Source organism: Lucilia cuprina, chromosome 3, assembly GCF_022045245.1.
Source record: "Lucilia cuprina isolate Lc7/37 chromosome 3, ASM2204524v1, whole genome shotgun sequence".
In the NCBI taxonomy this organism is placed as follows: domain Eukaryota; kingdom Metazoa; phylum Arthropoda; class Insecta; order Diptera; family Calliphoridae; genus Lucilia; species Lucilia cuprina.
In genome coordinates this window covers 62,119,828-62,143,132 of record NC_060951.1, presented here as the reverse complement: position 1 = coordinate 62,143,132, position 23,305 = coordinate 62,119,828, and the positions used below count along the sequence as shown (strand labels likewise).

Sequence of the window (23,305 nt, the reverse complement as noted above, 5' to 3'; positions counted from 1 at the left end):
TTCATAATGTTTCTTATGTATTTGTTTAAACATAAAATTTGCTTTAATTTTTAATTGTATTTAATTTTTATCTTGTTTTTTGTCAATTTTATTTAATGTTTCATTAAATTCCATTTTGTTCCTCTATACAAAAACTGTTGATAACATGAAATAACCAAAGTTTATCTCACTTTTATTTATTAAGGAGTTTATTTTTAACAGTTTTACTTGATGTTCCATTAAATTCCATTTCGTTCCTTTAGTAATTTTTCATAATGTTTCTTATGTATTTGTTTAAACATAAAATTTGCTTTAATTTTTAATTGTATTTAATTTTTATCTTGTTTTTTTTTTTTGGCAATTTTATTTAATGTTTCATTAAATTCCATTTTGTTCCTCTATACAAAAAATTTTATTATGAAAAAAAAAATAATTTTTCTTATTTTTATTTGTAAAGGAATTAATTTTTAACAGTTTTACTTGTTATACCATTAAATTCCATTTCGTTCCTTTAAGTAATTTTTCATAATGTTTCTTATAAAATTGTTTAAACATAAAATTTACTTTAATTTTTAATTTATATTTTTATGGCAATTTTATTTAATGTTTCAGTAAATTCCATTTTGTTCCTTTGTGCAAAAACTTTTATCATGAAAAAAATTAGTTTTTCTTACTTTTATTTGTTAAGGAGGTTATTTTACAGTTTAACTTGTTATTCCATTAAATTTCATTTTCGTTTCTCTAAGCTAAGCTAAGCTAAAATTCCGTTTTATTTCCCTATGCAAAAACTGTTAGAAGCATTAAGGAAATGGAGTTTTTAACACTTTTATTTGTAAAGAATCCAAATTTCCTAAAGTTTCATACAATTTCATTTCTCTCCATTTGTTTAAATGTTGTTTAATTTTATTTATTTTAATTCGTCTCTAACAATTCTATTTGATGTTAAATTCCATTTCGTTTCTCTATGCAAAAGCTAGTAAAAACATAGTAACATGTCATTTTTTCAAAATGTTTTGTATATTTTCAGTTCGTTCCTCTTTTTTTTGCAATTTTTAAACAATTTTACTTAAAGTTCCAGTAAATTCCGTTTCCTTTCTCTATGCTGATTTTTTATACATTTTGACTTCGTTTCTTTGTTTAATGCAAATTTTAACTGTGTTTCATTAAATTCCATTTTGTTGCTCTATGCAAAAAAAAATGTTAATACCATGAGGTAGATGCAGCTTATACCACATTTTTTTTTGTAAATTAGTCAGTTTTCCTAATGTTTCATACAATTCCATTTCGTTCCCTTTGTTTAAATCTTCAATTTAGTTAAATTTTTAACAATTGTGAGTTGTTTTTTAACATGAAATATGTTTTTTAATTTCATTTTCTTTCACACTTCGTTTCTTTCAAGTATTTTTTAAATTTGCAAAATATTCATAAGAAAAGGATTCTCTTTTTGTTTCACAAAACTCCATTTCGTTCCTTATATAAAAATTTTTATATTTAAGATAATATCTCTTTAATTTTGAATTTTGTATTTTTTAGTTCCTTGTTTCATGTTATTCCATTTCGTTCCTCTTATTTCGAAAGGTTAATTTATTCTAAATTATTAGGTTTTGTTAAAAAAAAAATTAAGTTGTTCATACGAAAAATGTTTCATTATATTCCATTTCATTCCATTTATTTTTAATTCTTTGTATGGTTTTGTTCCTTATTTCAGGTAATTCTATTTCGTTCCACATTTATTTAAGTAAATTTATTAAAATTTATCAAGTTTTGTTTAAACTTTTTGAAGTTTTTCATTCAAAAACATGTTCTTTCACTTCGTTCCATATATCCAATTTCTAATCGTTCCACTTTTTTAATTAAAGTTTATTAAGCAAATATTAAGCTTTAATCAAAGCTTTTATACTTCTCAAAATTCCATTTTGTTCCACATATGAATTTTTGTAAATTTGAGTAAGTTTAACCAACCATTGTCTATTTCTGATTTCTATAAACTATGTTTCATGCAATTCCATTTTGTTCCTCTTTTTAAAATATTTATTTAATTATTTAGAAACGAAATTAACAAAAACTTTATATGTTTTTCATACGAAAAACTTTATATGTTTTTCATACAAAAAACATTTTTATAAAAATTTCATTTCGTTTCACATATGAAATTTGATATCTTACGTTTTTAGACAGTGTTTCAGATAATTCCATTTTGTTGCGCTTTTTAAATATTAAATATTATTTTTAGAAAAATTTATCTTTATTAATTAATACCAATGACTTTATCTTTAAACGAGCCCCAAAGATAAAAGTCTAAGGAAATTATAAATTGCACAATTTGAAATGTAAGAAAACGGACAGACACCAGAAACAACTGTTATTTTGACAGGTGCGAAAGAAATGTGCAGATAAATTAAATTTAAAAAAAATCCTGTCTTAAATTAATATATAAAATGAAATCTTTAGCTGAGAATACTTCCCCAACAAATGTCCTTTTGCTGAAAACAACACAATTTAAATTATTGATTTAAAAAAAGGAATATTAACTAAATCTAAAAAAAATCTCAAACAAACCAAACAAGGCAATTACAGACTCAGTCAGTGTCCTTTAAAAAAAATTTCACTACTTACAACAAGTCTCAAAACAATTTACAGCTTTTAAAGCTTAAAGTCTGAAAATGAAATGGACATTGACTAGGACAGGGATTTGTTCATTACCACATTTAACTGTAAATTATTGCACTCATGTCACAGAAGGATTTAAATTGTACAGTTTGGTTTTAAGACTTTTTTTTATTTTCTTATTTCATTCGTACATGTTATAAAAACAATTTTTTATAGAAATAAATTTTAAACAGTTTGCTTGGGTTATATATTTTATTTAATTTCATTTACAAGTGTTTGTTAACTAAACAAAAATATATGTAACAATAGAACAAAACCTAAAGAGAGTAAGAGAGAAAGAGAGAGGAAAACAAATTTACATTTTTAAAATGCAACAATACACAATTGTAAAATCCTAAAAAGCATTAAACACTCAAAAAGGACAACACAACCGAAGTGTTAAAATGCTTTAAAAATAACTACAACACAAAAACCATACTAGAAACAACAACTACAACAAAAAAAACACAAAACAAACTATTGTAATTCAATGTAATGTAAAATTCATGTTTAAATGTAAATTAATAGTTAAAACTTAACGAAACAAAAAAAAAGAACAAAAAAAATTAAACACAAATTACAGAACAGAAAACTTAACAAATAACAAAAAAAAATAAGGAGGAAACTAATTTAACTATAGTTGTTATTGACAAAAACAAAAAAAAAACACTAAATAGAATTTATTTAAAAGAAATAAAAAACCTAAAAGAACTATTTAAAGAAAATAAGTTAAAATATAATAAAAAAACTGTTTTTAAATAAAATTTTGAAATTGCAAAGAAAAATAATAATAATAAAAAGCTAAACTAATGTAAACTTTAAAAAAAAGAATGAAAATAAAAAAATTATATATTTAAAATAAAGAGAACAAAAAAAGAACAAAATTTTATAAAATGTCTTTTCTTTAAAGATTAAAATGGATCAGTAATAGGATCAATTATGGACCGATGCTCAAAAAATTAGTTTTTGAGAGATTTTTGTTCGAAAGAAACTTTTAGTACTTTTTAACCAGTTATAAGCATTAAAGTCAATTTCTAAAGGGTATTGTATATGAAGTGTAAGGTCAGTTATGGACCGAACCTCATAAAATGTTCTACAGAGATATTGGCTATTAGAAAACTTACTTATGTTGAATTTCATTGCTATACTTGTGTTTAGCCAGTAATGAACGTTAAAGTAATTATCAGAAAGAAGTGTTCTTAAGCCAGTAATGGGCTTAAGAACACGAGGATCGGGACTTTTTATAAGGAATAGGTTCAATTATGAACCGATATTCATTAAATTTGTTTTTTTTTCTCATATGAAACTTGTTTAAAACAGATAAAACTGTTAAAACATATATGGGGGCTGTGCGAAAACGTGGACCAATATTTTCCATTTTCAATACCATTTCGTTTCGTTCTATTGTGTTCTCAACAGGCAGACAGATATGATCAGATCGACTTAATATATTTATAATTTCCTGGGTCAATATTTCGATGTCTTACAAACGCAATGACATTTTTGATGATGGGTATAAGAATAACTTTCATTTCAAATAAAAGGTTTTACTTGTTGGAGTTATTATTAGACCTGATAGTGGTGTATTTCCGATATGATGTAGATATATCCTTCTACTAACCAAATCTAATGCATTTTTATTAAGTGACAAATTTCATAAAGATCGGGCCTCATTTGACCCTACAAAGTCCCCATCAGAATATTACTTGAATGTCCAAAATTAACTTATAAACACAAATATCGCGTTAAAATTCAGCACAAATAAAAATTATATAAATATTATATTCACACAACTTTATCGGGCTTGGTCCATAATTTTCATAACTGGCATAGTATGTTCGTTTACGCCAGACTATACTTTCATACTTGTTTTGTATTGAATTATGTATTCGTAATGTTTTATATACTTCCATTCTGTTTCGTTTTGTTAAAATATAGAATTCAACTCTGGATTTTAATTTGTTTTAATGTGAGTGAATCTAGAGGAATTCATAAAACATAATAGACCGATCCAATGTGGTAATTGCCAAGAGTTTGGCCATACAAGCAATAATTGTGCTCTACAAACTGCAGGTGTATACATGCGAAGACCTGCCCTGTCTATAAAGAAGATTGAGAATGAGATAAAAACATTTGAAAGGTGAAATACTTATTACTTCACCAGTAAACTCTGGTTTGGCAAAAAGTCCATTAAACTCAGCTCCTCCCCAAAATATGGCGGAGGTTAGAAACACTGCAAGCACTAACCGAGAACATAACCTTTCTTAATCAATAAATGATATGTTATATATAAAATATCGTCCAATGTAGTGGTTTAAACCTACATAAATCGCAATTATCTTATTTGAGTTTTAACAATAACATTAACTTAATGTTTATTAGACAAAATGGCAGAAGTAAGACATTATGCTTCAGAAGCTTTTTTCAAATGTTTACATGTTTTAATGCTAAGGTTAACAAATTACCATAAAATATTTCCCACTACGATTTTCAGTGACCAAGGAACAAATTTGAAGAACTGTTCAACTCATTAAAGATCGAGGTTCAAGACTGTACAAAGCAATAGTTGATTGAAAAAAATATTTTAGACTTTTCTGGATCTTCAAATTATTGGCTAGTAGATCCTACAAAATTTCCCGTCCTAATAGATTTTGTCATATCTTAAAACAAACTCAACGTCCATAAGAATTTCTTATGAATTATCTTCTGACTATTCTGAGATTTTAAACTATAATACAAATCAGCTTAAATATAAGAAATATATTTATTAGTCATATCAACACTAACCCCTACCTACGGTTTGAAGAATATTTGTGAAAATGTGTGAGCGTCATTGATGATTTCAGCATTGCTAAGTGTCCAACTTCTCAAAATGCAAGCAAGCCTGTTTCAAATTTGAATATTGAAAGACTTTTTCTCAATAAGAGAAGGGTCAGAAAAGAATGGCAACAAAATAGATTACCTGCCGCAAAGCAGAGGCTGTGTACTGCAACGCTGAGAAAATCGCTTCAACTGAAAGACGATCGTATAAACAGAAACTATATTGACTATACTATGTGACAAAAATGTCTTAAAAAAAACTTACAGATTCTTTCTTGCAACATTGTCAGCAATGTATTTTTTGACAACGTTGCAAAAGAAAAATTGTTAAAGCCGTAATACACGGTTGTCAGATCTTACAACGTTTTCAGTAAAATGTTCAGAAAATGTCTAATAATCAACGTTGTCAGAAAAAGCATTACCCAAAAATATTGCAAGACAAAATTTGTAAGTTGACAGCATTATTAGACATTTTCTGTACATTTTACTGCCAACGTTGTAAGATCTAACAACCGTGTATATATGGCATTAGTTTAAACGACATTTAATGCACATTTTACTGACAATGTTGTAAAATCTGAAAACCGAGTATCACAGCTTTAACATTCGCAATGAGAAGGAGAAATTGCCCTCCTTTTACCCTTCATAATGTTAACATCGCCAATTATGTTACAGAACTTAAAATACATTTCGATAGACCACTTACTTACTTGGCACCGTCTTATTGAAACCAAATTTTGAACATTTTTTTTCAATCAATTGCTCCACTGTTATCAAAGTTTAATTTGAAAAAAAATTCCCCTATTTTTATAAAAGTTGAAATTGTTTGTAAAATGTATTTATTATATAAAAACTTTTAAATTCTTTTAAAATATTTAATATTAAAAACCTAAAATATTTTTCTTCCAATTGTTTTATATGATTTAACAGAGAAATTTTAAAAATTTTTCAAAAGAATTTTACTTTAAAGAAAATCATTTTCTTTACAAATATAACACGTAGCCCACAATATATAGACTTCACCACCAAATGCAGCAATAACTTAAACATCCTTTGAAAAACTTTTTAAATTAGCAAAAAGTTTGGGAAAGTTTAGAACAGAAGAAATAGTACAGCGTTAGAGCAGTAGCTTATATGAGCATAACCCAGTAGGCTTTGGAAATTGTGTCTTTTTTGAAAAAAGAAAAAAGAAAAGAACCATTAAAGTGATCAGAATATATCGCAGGACTAACTACACATTTATATGAGAAAAACAACTAGGACATGGAGATATGTATCATTGACACTCTTAAATCTGCAGGGTATTTGATTCTTCTACATGTAAAACATATGTAGCTATTTGCATTTACCAACACCTCTATATGTGTTTCCCCCCATTTCACTTTAGTATGATATTAATTTGCATCAAATATTTTATCACCTTCTTAAACCCCATAAATTCAAAACCCTCCCCACAAAAAAAAAAAAAACTCGAACACAAACAAAAGTCCTGCCGAGAATTTATTATACTAGTACGATGTTTGTTTAACTCTCTCTCTCGTAGGTGAGTACAACATAAAAATAATAATAAAAATTTGTTAGTTTAAGACTCATGACGCCACCGACGCTCAAGTATGTACATAAAGTAATAGTTAAACAAAGTGTATATTTTGTTTTAGTAGTAGTAGTAATAGTAATAGTGTTGTAATCAAATTACAACATAAAATATGTTGTAGCCAGCCAGTGTTTATTGGCCAGGCCAAAAACTTTTTTTAACTTTAATATGAAAAGGTAAAAATATCTACAAAAAACATAACAGCAAACAAGAAAAAAAACAAACAAGGTGTGAAAGGAAATCAAAACAAAAAAAGGAAAAGACCACCTGTTGGTTTGTTGTTTTAAAGGATTGCAATCGAATTGAAAAGGTTGGTAAAAACAAACACGTAGACTGTGTAACATAGAAGGAGGTCACTTTAGGAAATTTTTCCACATACTCGTTTTAGTTTGGAGGAATTTTTTTTACTAAATTGAAAGTATGTAAAAGTTAATTTTTAATGCAAACAACATAATAAAGGTTAAGCAAAACTTTATTTAAATTCGAGTCATCTTTGGATTGAACATTGATACTTGAATAACGTTAATTGAATTATGTGATTTAGAGTTAATAAAATTTGTAGTCATACGGTGCAAGGGTTGGACTTTTTTTCTAAAAAAGTAACATTGTATACTCTCTTATGTCTGACTGCTTATACTGCCTGCTTCACACTTAGCAGTTGCATAGTACAATCAACACTATAGTCCAGACTATAGACTAGACTGTAGTCAAGGCTATAGTCCAGGACATAGTCTAGACTGTAGTCATGACTATATTCCAGCCTATAGACTAGATTGTAGTCAAGATTATACTTTTAGATTATTATTAGTATATACACTAGACTGTGGTCACGACTATACTCTAGTCTATAGACTAGACTGCATTCAAGACTAAGTATATACACAAATGTAGTCAAGACTATAGTCCAGTCTTTAAACTAGACTGTAGTCAAGACTATAGTTCAGTCTATAAACTAGACTGTACTCAAGACTGTAGACTAGAGTGTAGTCAATCCTATACTATGGACTAGACTATAGTCCAGACTACAGACTAGACTGATTGCAAGACTTTAGTCTAGACTGAATGCAAGACTATAATCTAGACTGTGGTCAATACTATAGTCTAGTCTATATATCTCCAGACTACAGACTTGACTGATTGCAAGACTATAGTCTAGACTGAATGCAAGACTACAGACTAGACTGTGGTCAATACTATAGTCTAGTCTATATATTAGACTGTGGTCAAGACTATAGCCTAGTCTATAGATTTGACTGTGGTCAAGAACTATGGTATAGAACAGTCTATAGTCTTGACTATAGAACAATCTATAGTCTTGACTATAGAACAGTCTATAGTCTTGACTATAGAACAGTCTATAGTCTTGACTATAGAACAGTCTACAGTCTTGACTATAGAACAGTCTATAGTCTTGACTATAGAACAGTCTATAGTCTTGACTATAGAACAGTCTATAGTCTTGACTATAGAACAGTCTATAGTCTTGACTATAGAACAGTCTATAGTCTTGACTATAGAACAGTCTATAGTCTTGACTATAGAACAGTCTATAGTCTTGACCATAGAACAGTCTATAGTCTTGACTATAGAACAGTCTATAGTCTTGACTATAGAACAGTCTATAGTCTTGACTATAGAACAGTCTATAGTCTTGACTATAGAACAGTCTATAGTCTTGACTATAGAACAGTCTATAGTCTTGACTATAGAACAGTCTATAGTCTTGACTATAGAACAGTCTATAGTCTTGACTATAGAACAGTCTATAGTCTTGACTATAGAACAGTCTATAGTCTTGACTATAGAACAGTCTATAGTCTTGACTATAGAACAGTCTATAGTCTTGACTATAGAACAGTCTATATTCTTGACTATAGAACAGTCTATAGTCTTGACTATAAAACAGTATATAGTCTTTACTATAGAACAGTCTATAGTCTTGACTATAGAACAGTCTATAGTCTTGACTATAGAACAGTCTATAGTCTTGACTATAGAACAGTCTATAGTCTTGACTATAGAACAGTCTATAGTCTTGACTATAGAACAGTCTATAGTCTTGACTATAGAACAGTCTATAGTCTTGACTATAGAACAGTCTATAGTCTTGACTATAGAACAGTCTATAGTCTTGACTATAGAACAGTCTATAGTCTTGACTATAGAACAGTCTATAGTCTTGACTATAGAACAGTCTATAGTCTTGACTATAGAACAGTCTATAGTCTTGACTATAGAACAGTCTATAGTCTTGACTATAGAACAGTCTATAGTCTTGACCATAGAACAGTCTATAGTCTTGACCATAGAACAGTCTATAGTCTTGACTATAGAACAGTCTATAGTCTTGACTATAGAACAGTCTATAGTCTTGACTATAGAACAGTCTATAGTCTTGACTATAGAACAGTCTATAGTCTTGACTATAGAACAGTCTATAGTCTTGACTATAGAACAGTCTATAGTCTTGACTATAGAACAGTCTATAGTCTTGACTATAGAACAGTCTATAGTCTTGACTATAGAACAGTCTATAGTCTTGACTATAGAACAGTCTATATTCTTGACTATAGAACAGTCTATAGTCTTGACTATAAAACAGTCTATAGTCTTGACTATAGAACAGTCTATAGTCTTGACTATAAAACAGTCTATAGTCTTGACTATAGAACAGTCTATAGTCTTGACTATAGAACAGTATATAGTCTTGACTATAGAACAGTCTATAGTATTGACTATGGAACAGTCTATAGTCTTGGCTATAGAACCGTCTATAGTTTTAACTACAGTCTGTAGTCTTGACTGTAAACCAGTTTTGTGTCCCAACTCGGCATATAACGTCCTAGTTCTAGAGTCTATAAAACATTATTTATGTTAAGCTAATAGAAGTTTAGTATTTAGCTACTCTACCATTTCACAGTCTAGTCCATTCTATAGACTAAATTGTGGTCAAGACTAAAGTCAAGTTTATAGACTAAAATACATAATTTCAAGCTGCCGATTAAGTTTAACCTGAAATGACGCAGTTCTTTTTCTAAACAAAATATTTTTGTTATATTAAATATTGCTATAGTATTTGTAGAACAATATGTACTAAATGTCAGTAAAGGGCAAGAAAGTCAACTGAGAGCAGTTAGAGTCAATTTAAAGGAATGCGAATACATACATACATATATCCGGTATAAACTCAACAAAAAACAATGAATTTCTATTATTGTACTGACTACAAATGACGGACGAATATAAAGTGAAGAAAAAAATACCACAACATTGTCGACAATAATGATAACAGGTGAAAAGGCGAGAAAGTAACGCCATCAGTATCTACAACAAAAACAAAGTTAAACTAATTTACACATCATCTAGTGTAAATCGCCAATAATAAACTAAACGGATTGTATGTTTTCCTTTGGATTTCGTTTGTAAGGATTGGTTTTACTTGTAGTTTTACAGTTATATATTGTTATTGTTTCAGTTGTTGCAATTCATTATTGTTCACATACGGTAAATATGTCTTCATTAGTTGGCTAGAGACAACAAATAACTTTTTGTTAAGACACAAAAAAACGCAGAATAAAAAATCTGGCTTATTTCGCTTGCAATTCTTTCGCAGTGTAATAAACGAGGGATGTGTAAGAAATTAAGAAAAACTTACAGATTGGCAAGATATGTTAAAGAAATTTAGTTTGTTTTTCGCTTACCACTCTCGTGTTCCTAAGCAAACTTAATGATTTTGGTGGACCAGATTTTGTAAATATTGGTTAGAGAATAACACAAAACAATATAAAACAAAATGTTAAATGGATGTACAATAAGTACAAACAGGTCGTAATTTCAAATTTAATACAATATTTACTCACTTTCACACACATGCATACATTATACACACGCATAGTAATTGACAATAGACCAACTCATGCCCAAAGAAACGGCGTCAACACCTACGATTGCAGGAGTTATATTTTGTTAAAATTTATGACTCTGAACCGTGGACAAAAATATCATTGAAATTGTTAAACAATCCTTAAGATATCTTCAGTTATCATTATACATCTGAGCTGTAGACAACAACGGTATTTTTTGTCTTTCGAAAAGTTTTTGCAAGTTTCAACCAACAAAAATAAGAAAAATTATATTGAAAATTTTATGAAATCTATAAAAAATATTTAAATTTCAAAACCAGAAATGAACATTTCCTTAAAACAGTGCTATCTGGGTTTATTTGCAATTTTAATTGGTTGTATACTAAACAATTACAATGCAGAGGCCATACACACTGAAGAAGGTCTGGAATTATTGTTCCGTCAGAGGTACGATGTATTTATATAATAAAAAAAAGTTAAAAGAAAGTGAACAATATAAAAATTTTTAAAAAGTTTTAATTTGGATTCTATAAAGGAAAATTTTTAGAATTTCTTGTTATAAAACTTGTTCTAAGGTCAAAAATAGCCATTTTATGTTCTTGGAACTTTGGAACTAGTGTTAACGACACTGCTTTAAGAACTCGTTCTCTGGAACATTGTTGTGTTATTAAACTGCCTCTGAGAAGTTTTCTAGAAACCAGTTCTAACACACTAGTTCAGCAATCAAGGAAAACTACTTTTCGAACCAAAATAAAAGGATCAATCTGGATCGATATATAAGAGATATGGTCAGTTAAAGACCGATCCTGAAAAAATTACCGATCCATAGAACATGTTTGTGTACAAATTAATCCCAGTATCATAATTCCTTCATTCATGAAATATTTTCGAAGACATGGACTTTATATGGAGGCTATGATAAATTTTGAAACTTATATGAATGCTACGTTGGAACCAGTTTCCAGGTTTCATACAATTTCTATTGATTTTTTTATGCAAAACTTCTCTCTCAATACTTATATTCTAAAGTATTAGAGTTATATGAAATTTTGAACCGATTCAATGAATTTAAAACAATGCTAATCCCTGAACTTGTAAACAAATTTGTGTAAATAGCTGATATTGTTTCTGTAAACAACATAATTTTGTCATGTGTGATATATTTCGGTGATATATCCCTTACTTGAAATAGGAAACTTCTGAAAAGTATATCCTATAGAAATATTAAAGTTTAGGATCACTAAGATATCTGGCGCCTTTAGAAAATTGATTTATACTAACATACAGAGAATAATGGACAGACAGACGCACGATTAAAAACCAAATTAACTAGTAATGGCTGGTTCCTTTGTCGGACTTAAAAATATCGCAACACCAACTTGGATATCTTTAATTTAAAAAGTGAACAGACAAATTTTTATCTCTAATGGAATTAAACAATAATGAAAAATCTTTGAACCGATTCCAGAGAGAAACATTTTTAATAAAAAAAGAACTGGTTCCAAAACGAGTGGCGAATCTATAACACTTTCACATACTCAATTCGAAGATGACAACTATTAACAAAAATCGTTCGTCTCAAAGCCAAAGTAGAACGAGTACGTGTAATCAATTAATTTTAGTAGTAAATTCGGAATGTCATTCCAATAATCCCTTTAATTTCTAAAGGTTTTATTTGATTGCAAGCCTAAGTTTCAGTTAGTGCGAAGGCCAACTTTTGGAAGTTATAACTTCATAAATTCAGGCTATAGGGTACACTCTAATCAAGTTTATTGATCAGGCTATGGTCTACACTAGAAACAAGACTATAAATAACACTGTAGTACCTAGACAATAACCCATTCTAAAGACCAAACTATAATGGATTTTGACGAAACTATAAAGTTAACTATACACGTTCATTGTAGACTAAACCCAAAAATAGTCTTTAGATTTTAAATTTTTATTTTTATTAACATATGTCATCATTTCAGAACCAACTCCGATTGGGAAGATGTCTGGCATAGTGAGACTCACTCACGCTGTCGCGATAAACTAGTACGTCAACTGTATTGGGCCTGTGAAAAAGATATTTATCGTTTGACACGACGCAATCGCAAACGTACCGATGAAACTTTCAATAAACGTAGTAAATGTAAGGATTTTCTAATTATACATATTAAATCTCCTATATTAAATTTTAATTAAATAACAAAAAAAAAACATTTATCCACTTACCTTTAGCTCATACATTTCTACCCATGTGGCTGCAGCCTAATATTGCTCAAACACTTTTAAGGACACGTCGTTCTAATGCCCATTCCATAACCACTGAATGTTGCACTAAGACAGGTTGTACTTGGGAAGAATATGCCGAATATTGTCCTCGAATAAGAGACGTAATCATTATTGAAGTTGTGATTGTTGAATAAAGGAGCAGATGAGAGAGGGAAAACTAAAAAAGTAAAGAGTTGGAAAAGTTTGGAGGAATTTGAATGAATTATTTGCAAACAACTTGAAAGTGTGTTAATAAATATGTATTTTATGATGAATATTTGCATGTTTGCTATTTAATGTACAGTTATTAATAAAAAATCTTAAAAAATATGAATAAAGAAAAAGAAAGGCGAAGTAGCAGACTTTTTTTATGTTATTGACTAAAAGAAAAAAAACTAATGTTTACGAATTGCAATTCTGAAAGCTTAATCTGTAAAAACTTTTTAATCTTAATATCTGATGACTTCTACTTCTATCAGTGAAAAAGTCCACCAAACTCTAAATCATTTAAATCTTAGCAAATACTAGGTTTTTTGAGAAAATAAGCTTAATCTGTGATCACTTCTACTTTTTATCAAAAATCGATTTTTAAGGGAGGAAAAGTTCATATATCTTTAAATCGTTAATAATAATCGTTAATAACTCAGTAAATACTGTTTTTTTTTTTTAAGAAAATAAGCTTAATATGTGATCACTTCCACTTTTTATCAAAAATCTATTTTTAAGGGAGAAAAAGTCCATAAAACTTTAAATCGTTAATAACTCAGTAAATACTGGGTTTTTTAAGAAAATAAGCTTAATCTCTGACCACTTCTACTTTTTAGCCCAAAAAACGTTAAATCGTTAATAACTCAGTAAATACTGGGTTTTTAAGGAAAATAAGCTTAATCTATGATCACTTCTACTTTTTATCAAAAATCGATTTTTAAAGGCGGAAAAGCCCAAAAAACTTTAAATCGTTAATAACTCAGTAAATATTGGGTTTTTAAGGAAAATAAGCTTAATCTGTGATCACTTCTACTTTTTATCAAAAATCAATTTTTAAAGGAGGAAAAAGCCAAAAAACTTCAAATCGTTAATAACTCAGTAAATACTGGGTTTTTAAGGAAAATAAGCTTAATCTGTGATCACTTCTAATTTTCATCATAAATCGATTTTTATGGAGGAAATGTCCATAAAACTTTAAATCGTTAATAACTCAGTAAATACTGGGTTTAAGCTTAATCTCTGACCACCTCAACTTTTTATCAAAAATCGATTTTTAAGGAAGAAATGTCCATAAAACTTTAAATCGTTAATAACTCAGTAAATACTGGGTTTTTAAAGAAAATAAGCTTAATCTGTGATCACTTCTACTTTTTATCAAAAATCGATTTTTATGGAGGAAATGTCCAAAAAACGTTAAATCGTTAATAACTCAGTAAATACTGGGTTTTTACGGAAAATAAGCTTAATCTGTGATCACTTCTACTTTTTTCAAAAATCGATTTTTAAGGGAGGAAAAGTCCATAAAACTTTAAATCGTTAATAACTCAGTTAATACTGGTTTTTTAAGGAAAATAAGCTTAATCTGTGATCACTTCTACTTTTTATCAAAAATCGATTTTTAAAGGAGAAAAAGCCCAAAAAACGTTAAATCGTTAATAACTCAGTAAATACTGGGTTTTTAAGGAAAATAAGCTTAATCTGTGATCACTTCTACTTTTTATCAAAAATTGATTTTTAAAGGAGGAAAAGCCCAAAAAACTTTAAATCGTTAATAAGTCAGTAAATACTGGGTTTTTAAGGAAAATAAGCTTAATCTGTGATCACTTCTACTTTTTATCAAGAATCGATTTTTAAAGGAGGAAAAGCCCAAAAAACGTTAAATCGTTAATAATTCAGTAAATACTAGGTTTCTAAGGAAAATAAGCTTAATCTGTGATCACTTCTACTTTTTATCAAAAATCGATTTTTAAAGGAGGAAAAATCCAAGAAACTTTAAATCGTTAATAACTCAGTAAATACTGGGTTTTTAAGGAAAATAATCTTAATCTGTGATCACCCTTACTTTTTATCAAAAATCGATTTTCAAGGAGGAAAAGTCCAAAAACTTTAAATCGTTAATAACTCAGTTAATACTGGTTTTTTAAGGAAAATAAGCTTAATCTGTGATCACTTCTACTTTTTATATAAAATCGAATTTTATGGAGGAAATGTCCAAAAAACTTTAAATCGTTAATAACTCAGTAAATACTGGGTTTTTAAGGAAAATGTTTAATCTGTGATCACTTCTACTTCTTATCAAAAATCGAAGTCGAAGTCCAAAAAACTTTAAATCGTTTATAACTCAGTAAATACTGGGTTTTTGAGAAAATAAGCTTAATCTGTGATCACTTTCATTTTTTATCAAGAATCGATTTTTAAGGGAGGAAAAGCCCATAAAACTTTAAACGTTAATAACTCAGTAAATACTGGGTTTTTTGAGAAAATAAGCTTAATCTGTGAAGACCTCTACCTTTAATGGTCACCAAGTGCATTATGCAAAACTTATTGAGAACAAAATATAATGACTCGCTCTGTGCTCTCATTTGCTTTAAATTAATTTAAAGAGATAAATAATATTTCAATACGCACTGATAAGAATTAAATACGGCGGCTGTTGTTGGGATATTAAATTTGTGGTAGGCAAAGATTTGAAATAAATATTTGCCGGTTAATCTTTTAGTTTAATTCCAAACAGCTCTCGGAACGGTCGGTTATTAAAAGCTCAAATAAAGCGAATAAAAAAATCTGTGAAAGTTAAGACAAGCTTCATAAATAATTTTTAAACAATAACAAAATGTTGAAATTTTCAACATTTTTAATATTTTTGTTAATTTTTATACTAAAATTTATACACGGATTTCCTGTAGGACCAAGAGATGGCATAGAAATACCACCACCGGAAGTGGTAAATTTCCTAAGCGTGTAAAATAAAATAAGAAATCTGTTAATAAAAACTTATTTTTAGATTAAATTTATGAGACGTTTTGGCTACTTGGATCAAAATCCCGATGATTCAGAGGCTTTGTATCATGAAAGTGCCATAGTGGAAGCTATTAAAAATATACAAAAATATGGTGCCTTAAATCAAACCGGTAGACTAGATGCCCAAACTTTAGATGTAGGTTTTAAAAAATTTTCTTCAAAATTCAATCTTTTTAATGAGAATGAGTAACTCTCGTTTTAAACAAAAAAAGATAAGAACTTGAGTCTTGCTTCTAAAATTTAATTATATATTGTTAAATGCGTGTTTTTGGGACAGATAAAGTTGTGTTTATTTTTATTTGTCTTGTTCTTATTCTATTTATTTATGTTCAATGAACTTGAATTTGAAGATTGTTTACACATTCTTTTGGTATTTATCAGCTGTTTACTAAACCCCGCTGTGGTGTACCCGATATCGAAGGCAAGCCATATTATCTAAGACAACAACCGGTTATTACTGCTAAAAGCGCAAGTTTGATATCGAGAAAGAAACGCTTTATCTTTGGAGCAAAAACTTGGAGTAAGAGGAATATCAAATATTTGTAAGTATAAAAGGTTTATATAATTATAAATAAGATTAAAGACTAGACTACATAAAAGACTATAGACTAGACTATAGACTAGATTATAGACTAGACTATAGACTAGACTATAGACTAGACTATAGACTAAACTATAGACTAGACTATATACTAGACTATAGACTAGACTATAGACTAGACTATAGACTAGACTATAGACTAGACTATAGACTAGACTATAGACTAGACTATAGACTAGACTATAGACTAGACTATAGACTAGACTATAGACTAGACTATAGACTAGACTATTGACTAGACTATAGACTAGACTATAGACTAGACTATAGACTAGACTATAGACTAGACTATAGACTAGACTATAGACTAGACTATAGACTAGACTATAGACTAGACTATAGACTAGACTATAGACTAGACTATAGACTAGACTATAGACTAGACTATAGACTAGACTATAGACTAGACTATAGACTAGACTATAGACTAGACTATAGACTAGACTATAGACTAGACTATAGACTAGACTATAGACTAGACTATAGACTAGACTATAGACTAGACTATAGACTAGACTATAGACTAGACTATAGACTAGACTATAGACTAGACTATAGACTAGACTATAGACTAGACTATAGACTAGACTATAGACTAGACTATAGACTAGACTATAGACTAGACTATAGACTAGACTATAGACTAGACTATAGACTAGACTATAGACTAGACTATAGACTAGACTATAGACTAGACTATAGACTAGACTATAGACTAGACTATAGAAGACTATAGACTAGACTATAGACTAGACTATAGACTAGACTATAGACTAGACTATAGACTAGACTATAGACTAGACTATAGACTAGACTATAGACTAGACTATTGATAAGACTATAGACTAGACAATAGACTTAACTTTAGACTAGATTTGAGACTATAGACTATACTGAACTGTACACTAGACTATAGGCTAGTATGCAGTTAAATCGAAAGAAGAGTTTCAAAGTTACGCAAAGCAATTTATACTTTTAATCTTTTTTGCAGAATCGGTAATTGGTCCCTCAAAATACCACGCGAACAAGTGGAGAGAGATATAGCAAGAGCCTTAAATGTCTGGTCTCAATACAGTAACCTTAAATTCCACCGAGTTGAGGACACATCAGCCGATATAATAGTGGGTTTTGGAGCCCACTATCATGGAGACAAGTAAATTTACCTAAAACTCTTTAATTATTACATTAAAATTTAACCTCTGCCATAGTTATCCCTTTGATGGTCCGGGAAATATATTGGCCCACGCCTTCTATCCCTATGAAATGGGTTCTTGGGGTGGTGATATCCATTTTGATGAAGATGAAAATTGGAAAGAAAATTCCACTGACTTGGCAAGAGGTGTAGATTTTTATACAGTAGCGTTACATGAACTAGGCCACAGTTTGGGATTGGCCCATTCGCCTGTCTTTAATTCTATAATGTTTCCCTACTACAAAGGACCTGAACATAATGTTTTGGATTATGATGATACCTTAGCCATGTATAATGCCTACTGTAGGTAAAAGATTTGTAGAGTATTAATGACGAAATATACAAAATCAATATATCATGTTGTTTTCAAGTGAATAAAAAACTGGATGATGATGTGATTAGAGAAAATTATGAAGAAGATGATGATGACGCTGAGGAGGATTATGATACTTCTGGGACGAATACAGAAACTGAGCAAACTACAGAAATATCTACAACACCTTATTTTAAGGAGTTCAATAAAAGGAATGAAGAGGTTTTTCATTTAAAATGTTTAGTTAATATTTAATCTAAATTTCATTTTAATTTAGTTACCAGAATTCACTACTGTCTCCTCTAATCTAAACGTGGAAAAATCTTATCACTCTCCCATACCTAATGTCTGTGAGGGCCGCTTTAATGCTGTGTGTTATTTTAATAATTCTATGCACATTTTCAAAGGAGAATATGTTTGGAAATTATCTCCCAACTATAGAGTGGTAATGGGTTATCCTAAGAAGCTACATAATGTGTTTAGCCAACTGCCTTTAAATATTAAACATATTGATGCTTGCTATGAGCGAAGTGATAAAACTTTAGTAATATTTTCAGGTGAGTAAGAAGTGATTTGTTTTTACAATCTTTTGTTAAAGTTTTTTTTTTTTTAATTTAGGAAATCATATTTGGTTTTATAAAGATGACAACTTTTCCGAAAATAGCCCCATATCATTAACAGATCTCTTGGGTAACTCTATGGGAAGGGAGAAAGTTAATGCTGTCTTACTGTGGCGTAAGTTAAAAAAATGTTATAATTTTAATGTAAAACATTGAAATTAGAGTAAAAATCGTTTAAAATGATAATAATCAAAGTTGTATGACCCTTTGGAAGCTGCAATTCAATACGAAGTTCTTTTTAGTAATCTTTACCGACCATTGTATAGAACAGGATTTCCTTCTTTATTTATATTACAAACTAGATCTAAAAGAAGCTAATTACTGCATTTGTGATCGATAAATAGAATTTATTTCACTACAATGATAGATCAACCACTTTAAACTATAAAATTAAAAAGGCAGATCTTATTGATTGATCAGATGGTCCTTCTATTCCAGGATGGTTGATAACTTGCTTAGGGTATCTTTAAGCTTCATCCGTTAGATGCTTTCATTCAGTTAGTGATGTATTACGACTGTACTTTCGTATCAATCTCTCAATCAAAGGATAAAACTTTAATTAAATGGCTGAAATAATGATCGCGACCAGACTTAACAATCAATCAATTTTGAAAGGATTATAGTCACCAATTGAAAGTCTCTAAAAGTACAACTTTGCTTATCTACCATAGCCTTATTTAGAGCAAAGATGGCATTCATTTAAAAGAAAGCGGGACAAGTGGTCAAAAAGACCAAAAACCATAGACAATTTACGATAATGAACTAAATTACCTCGATAGCAGCTTTTGAAGAAGATCTTCTAGCGTTTTGTTTAAGGAATTGAACTATATTTTGTATGCTTCATCTAAAGCGTTCGAATTCAATGGCATAAGATCATTAAATGAACACGGAGAGCTGACGTAAACCCCTCTAATGTTATGATGGAAATCTTTTACTTTAACAGCAGCCATTCTCTCCTAAACAAGGTCTCGTAAAGTATAGTAATGATATTTAAACAAAATTTTTAAAGATGTGAATTAGAGGATCACTGACAGATTTCAATGTTCAATAGTGACATTCCAAATTAATCGGTATCTCAATAGAACTCTAAGGTCAATGTCCATAGACAACCTAAAACTATGAAGGAGAAGATCTTCCAATTGTTTGTAATGATCGGCCGATCATTACGATGAAGTGTCATTTATACTTATTTAAACTTATTTGTACCAATTAAAAAGATGAAGAGATAAAAGTTTATTTGACGTAATTTTGGCATAAAAAGCAAAAATCGGGAGGTACGGTTGTATGGGAGCTAGGTGAAATAATGGAACGATTTCAACTATTTTCAATAGGCTTCGTACCTGTGATCAAATTATCTTGAAAATTGCGCCCTGTACCTTGCGCTTAAAGTTTACGTGGACATCCAGCCGGACGGACATATTTTAATCGACTCAAAAAATGATTCTGAATCGATCGGTATACTTTAAGGTTGGTATAGGACCAATATTTTTGTGTGTTACAAACATCAGCACAAGCGTTAAACTCATTTTTTAAGGCAAACAAGAGTTTTGGTACATTTCAGGTCAAATTTACAATTGTCATTTTAGATTTAATGGTAACTACTACCAAAATTAACTAAAATTCTACTGCAATACTATTTCAAATAACAATTTACTACTTTTTTTCAAAATCTACTAATTAATTAACTACTATTCTAATACCACTACTACTACTACTTTATTTATAGCCAAAAACAATCGAACTTACATCTTTGCTGATACATTATTTTGGCGCTATAACGATGAATTGCAAGCAATGGATACAGGTTATCCAAAGACAATGCAACGTTGGCCCGGCATACCAGATAATATTGATGCAGCTGCTACTCTGCCCAATGGTTAGTACATTAAACTACATTTCTTTTGCTACCACTTGCTAAACTATACTTTGAATTGCTTTCACAGGTAAAACATATTTTTTCAAAGACAATCGCTATTGGCTTTACAACAATTTACGCGTACAACCCGAACGTGGCTATCCGCGTCGTGCTTCTACCGCCTGGTTAAGCTGCACCACAAGAACAACACAAATTCCTTTCAGGAGTTACAATACAACAGTTTCATTTATTTATGCTTCTTCTCCTTCTGCGACTTCTTCTGTTTCACCGGTTTCACCTTTGTTTTTGCGCTCTGCGGTAACAGAGACTCGTCGGCAGAGGACGCCGTAACATGTTGTGAAGAAGTTTTAGAAGATGTCTCAATATTTTTTATATTATTAGTTTTAGTTTTAGATTTTGTAGTCTTAGCACTAGTGATGATAGTCTTATGATCTAATGCATGTATATAATAACGTATGAAACAATATAAAACACCAATACCGCAATATGTCGAGTACATGAGTAAAGGCAGGAAGGGAAGTTTTTCATTTAAACCCGTCAGCCAACCGATCAAATGTTCATAGATGGGTATTATGACAAGACCGTGTATATAACAATCCTCTAGAAGATTCATATCTGGATAATCTTTGTGTACATAAACGTAGCGAGTATACATGTAGCCCATATAGGCCAGATAGGCAGAGTAACGTATGATAAGTAAATCTATGTGGAAAAGTAAGGGGAAGAGGGAGAACAGACCCACGGCACTTAACATAAAAGAGTATTTAGCATCGGTGGGAGAGACAAAGAATAAGAGACTGAAAGTTAAGAAATTAAAGATTTTTTGTTTAAATTATAGAATTGAGAAAAAAACTCACTCACCATAATGGTATCAGACACATTAGAATTGCCTTTTCATGTACATGCCAACCGAACATAAAGGAACAAGCCGAGCAGATAACAATCGCTCTGAGGAAGTTGATCTTAGCTTCTCTGAAATAAAAAAATTTATATTTCTTCAAGTTACTGGCGATAAAAACCTACCTTTTAATTGTAAAGCTCCATAATTTCCAAAGCATGGGCAACATTGTTACCAACGTAAGTACAAAAGTAGCCAGAGGTCTAACCGATGGCAGGACAACATGATCATATTCCTGCACCAAACCCGATGTAAATGAAGCAGAAGATGACGAATCCACTTTCAAAACCTTCGATGCTACCTTATCAGCTGTATTGTATAAAGCCCAAAAGTTAGGAGCCCAATAGGCATGCGTAAGACCACGTTTAAAAGGAAACAAACGGCTTATAACTTGTGGTAAATGTTGATAAAATGGAGCAAATGCCAAAACAAACGGAGTTAAACCCACCGACAGCAATTTAAGTAAACATAAAACCGGATTTTTACTGGCATCCAAACAATAATATCTCAACAAATAAATGCCAAAAGCTGGAGCAGTATATAGAAAGATGTGTTTAAAATTTAACAAACAGGCGAAAATAAACGTTCCTTTTAAAAACTGATCTTCCAATATATAACTAATGCTCAACAATAGTAAACCAAATAGGAAACCATTATATTGGAAATGTATGTGGTCAACAAATAACAAACCCACATTAAATAACAAAATAGCTTCCGCCCATAATTTTTGTACCTTAAAACCCATGCGTCCTAAGGCATTAATACAACGCTTAACACCCCAACAAAACACTAAATCCATAACCATTACGGATATTCTTTGAAAGTGTTTACACTCTTCAGAGGCATAATTGAGGTTAGTGAGTTGTAACATTTTCGGATCAACAAATTTGGCCACTTGAGCCAGCAGCCATTCAAAGTAGGCAAAGAAGGGTGGATAGTCTAAAGTCCATTGGCTAGTTTTATCGTAATACCACTCTTTTAACGGTAAATTAAATGTTATTGCCAACCAGTTGCGGTGCACCTCAAAATCTGTGGAATGACTAATAAAATATTTTATTTTCATATTTTTCCAGTATTTAATTACAACTTACTAGGCGGGCATTAACATTAGTTTGACACAAGTGGTCAGTATAAATATGGGCCACAATCTAGACTCATATTCCTCCATTTTTCGCTACTGGAAAATAATTTGTCAACTAATCGCAATAATTTTGCCGGTAAAAACTGATGTGTTGTTATTTAGTGCTGATACTTTTGTGTTTTGCTTATCAGTTTGTGTTATCGACAAACATATGTTCATAGAGGTTGCCACCTTGCGCTCTTTAAACTACCATGGTTTTTACGTTGGTGGCCATACTAGAACTACAGAGATAAAACAGTAATAAGAATAAATTAAAAGCATAAAAAATAAAATTTGAGTATTAAATAAAGAAAATATGTAAAATTTTTAATAATAATTCCTTTTATTTTTAGAACTTTGTTAAAATGAAAAATCCATTCAATAACTGTCTGCACGAAAATAAAATACAGGCAAATCCCAGTAAAACGAATAATATAATGTCAGGACCTTTCGCTAAATCGAAAAATTCGTAGTTTCTTTATATATATTATTATACCCTTCACCTTCGTGAAAAG

At 30.0% G+C, this 23,305-nt stretch overlaps 3 protein-coding genes across 4 annotated transcripts; 2 read left to right on the top strand and 1 right to left on the bottom strand.

The window, feature by feature from the left end:
* Positions 1-11,215: 11,215 nt before the first annotated feature.
* LOC111675333 (probable insulin-like peptide 7) lies at positions 11,216-13,297 on the top strand. The gene is given in 4 exon segments (XM_023436075.2): positions 11,216-11,352; positions 12,879-13,039; positions 13,129-13,269; positions 13,272-13,297. Coding segments are annotated over 4 exon segments (453 nt in total). The 5' UTR covers positions 11,216-11,227.
* A 2,865-nt stretch (positions 13,298-16,162) lies between these two features.
* Positions 16,163-20,777, top strand: LOC111675334 (matrix metalloproteinase-17-like). Its single transcript, XM_023436076.2, has 8 exons — positions 16,163-16,306; positions 16,552-16,712; positions 17,763-17,924; positions 17,980-18,266; positions 18,335-18,498; positions 18,554-18,833; positions 18,895-19,011; positions 20,623-20,777. The coding sequence occupies exons 1-8, from the start codon at positions 16,163-16,165 to the stop codon at positions 20,775-20,777; spliced, it is 1,470 nt and encodes a 489-aa protein (XP_023291844.2).
* A 192-nt stretch (positions 20,778-20,969) lies between these two features.
* Positions 20,970-23,032, bottom strand: LOC111675320 (probable dolichyl pyrophosphate Glc1Man9GlcNAc2 alpha-1,3-glucosyltransferase). Of its 2 annotated transcripts, none has more exons than XM_023436049.2 (4): positions 22,762-23,032; positions 21,796-22,710; positions 21,634-21,744; positions 20,970-21,569 (listed from the first exon to the last, which is right to left on the bottom strand). In XM_023436049.2, exons 1-4 carry the CDS (start codon positions 22,836-22,838, stop codon positions 20,999-21,001), a joined length of 1,674 nt encoding a protein of 557 aa, XP_023291817.2. In that variant the 5' UTR covers positions 22,839-23,032; the 3' UTR covers positions 20,970-20,998. The 2 variants fall into 2 exon arrangements, with proteins under 2 accessions (XP_023291817.2, XP_046801345.1); XM_046945389.1 differs by having other exon boundaries at positions 21,796-22,699.
* Positions 23,033-23,305: the final 273 nt, after the last annotated feature.

Bases quoted from the DNA above. Each gene is read 5' to 3' on its own strand.
- LOC111675334 (XM_023436076.2), top strand. From the start codon at position 16,163: ATGAGACGTTTTGGCTACTTGGATCAAAATCCCGATGATTCAGAGGCT. The intron at 18,499-18,553 runs GTTTTTCATTTA...ATTTTAATTTAG, and splicing joins TCAATAAAAGGAATGAAGAG to TTACCAGAATTCACTACTGT. The intron at 19,012-20,622 runs GTAAGTTAAAAA...CTTTATTTATAG, and splicing joins TAATGCTGTCTTACTGTGGC to CCAAAAACAATCGAACTTAC.
- LOC111675320 (XM_023436049.2), bottom strand. From the start codon at position 22,838: ATGGAGGAATATGAGTCTAGATTGTGGCCCATATTTATACTGACCACT. The intron at 22,711-22,761 runs GTAAGTTGTAAT...ATATTTTATTAG, and splicing joins CTAATGTTAATGCCCGCCTA to TCATTCCACAGATTTTGAGG. The intron at 21,745-21,795 runs GTAGGTTTTTAT...TTTTTATTTCAG, and splicing joins TGGAGCTTTACAATTAAAAG to AGAAGCTAAGATCAACTTCC.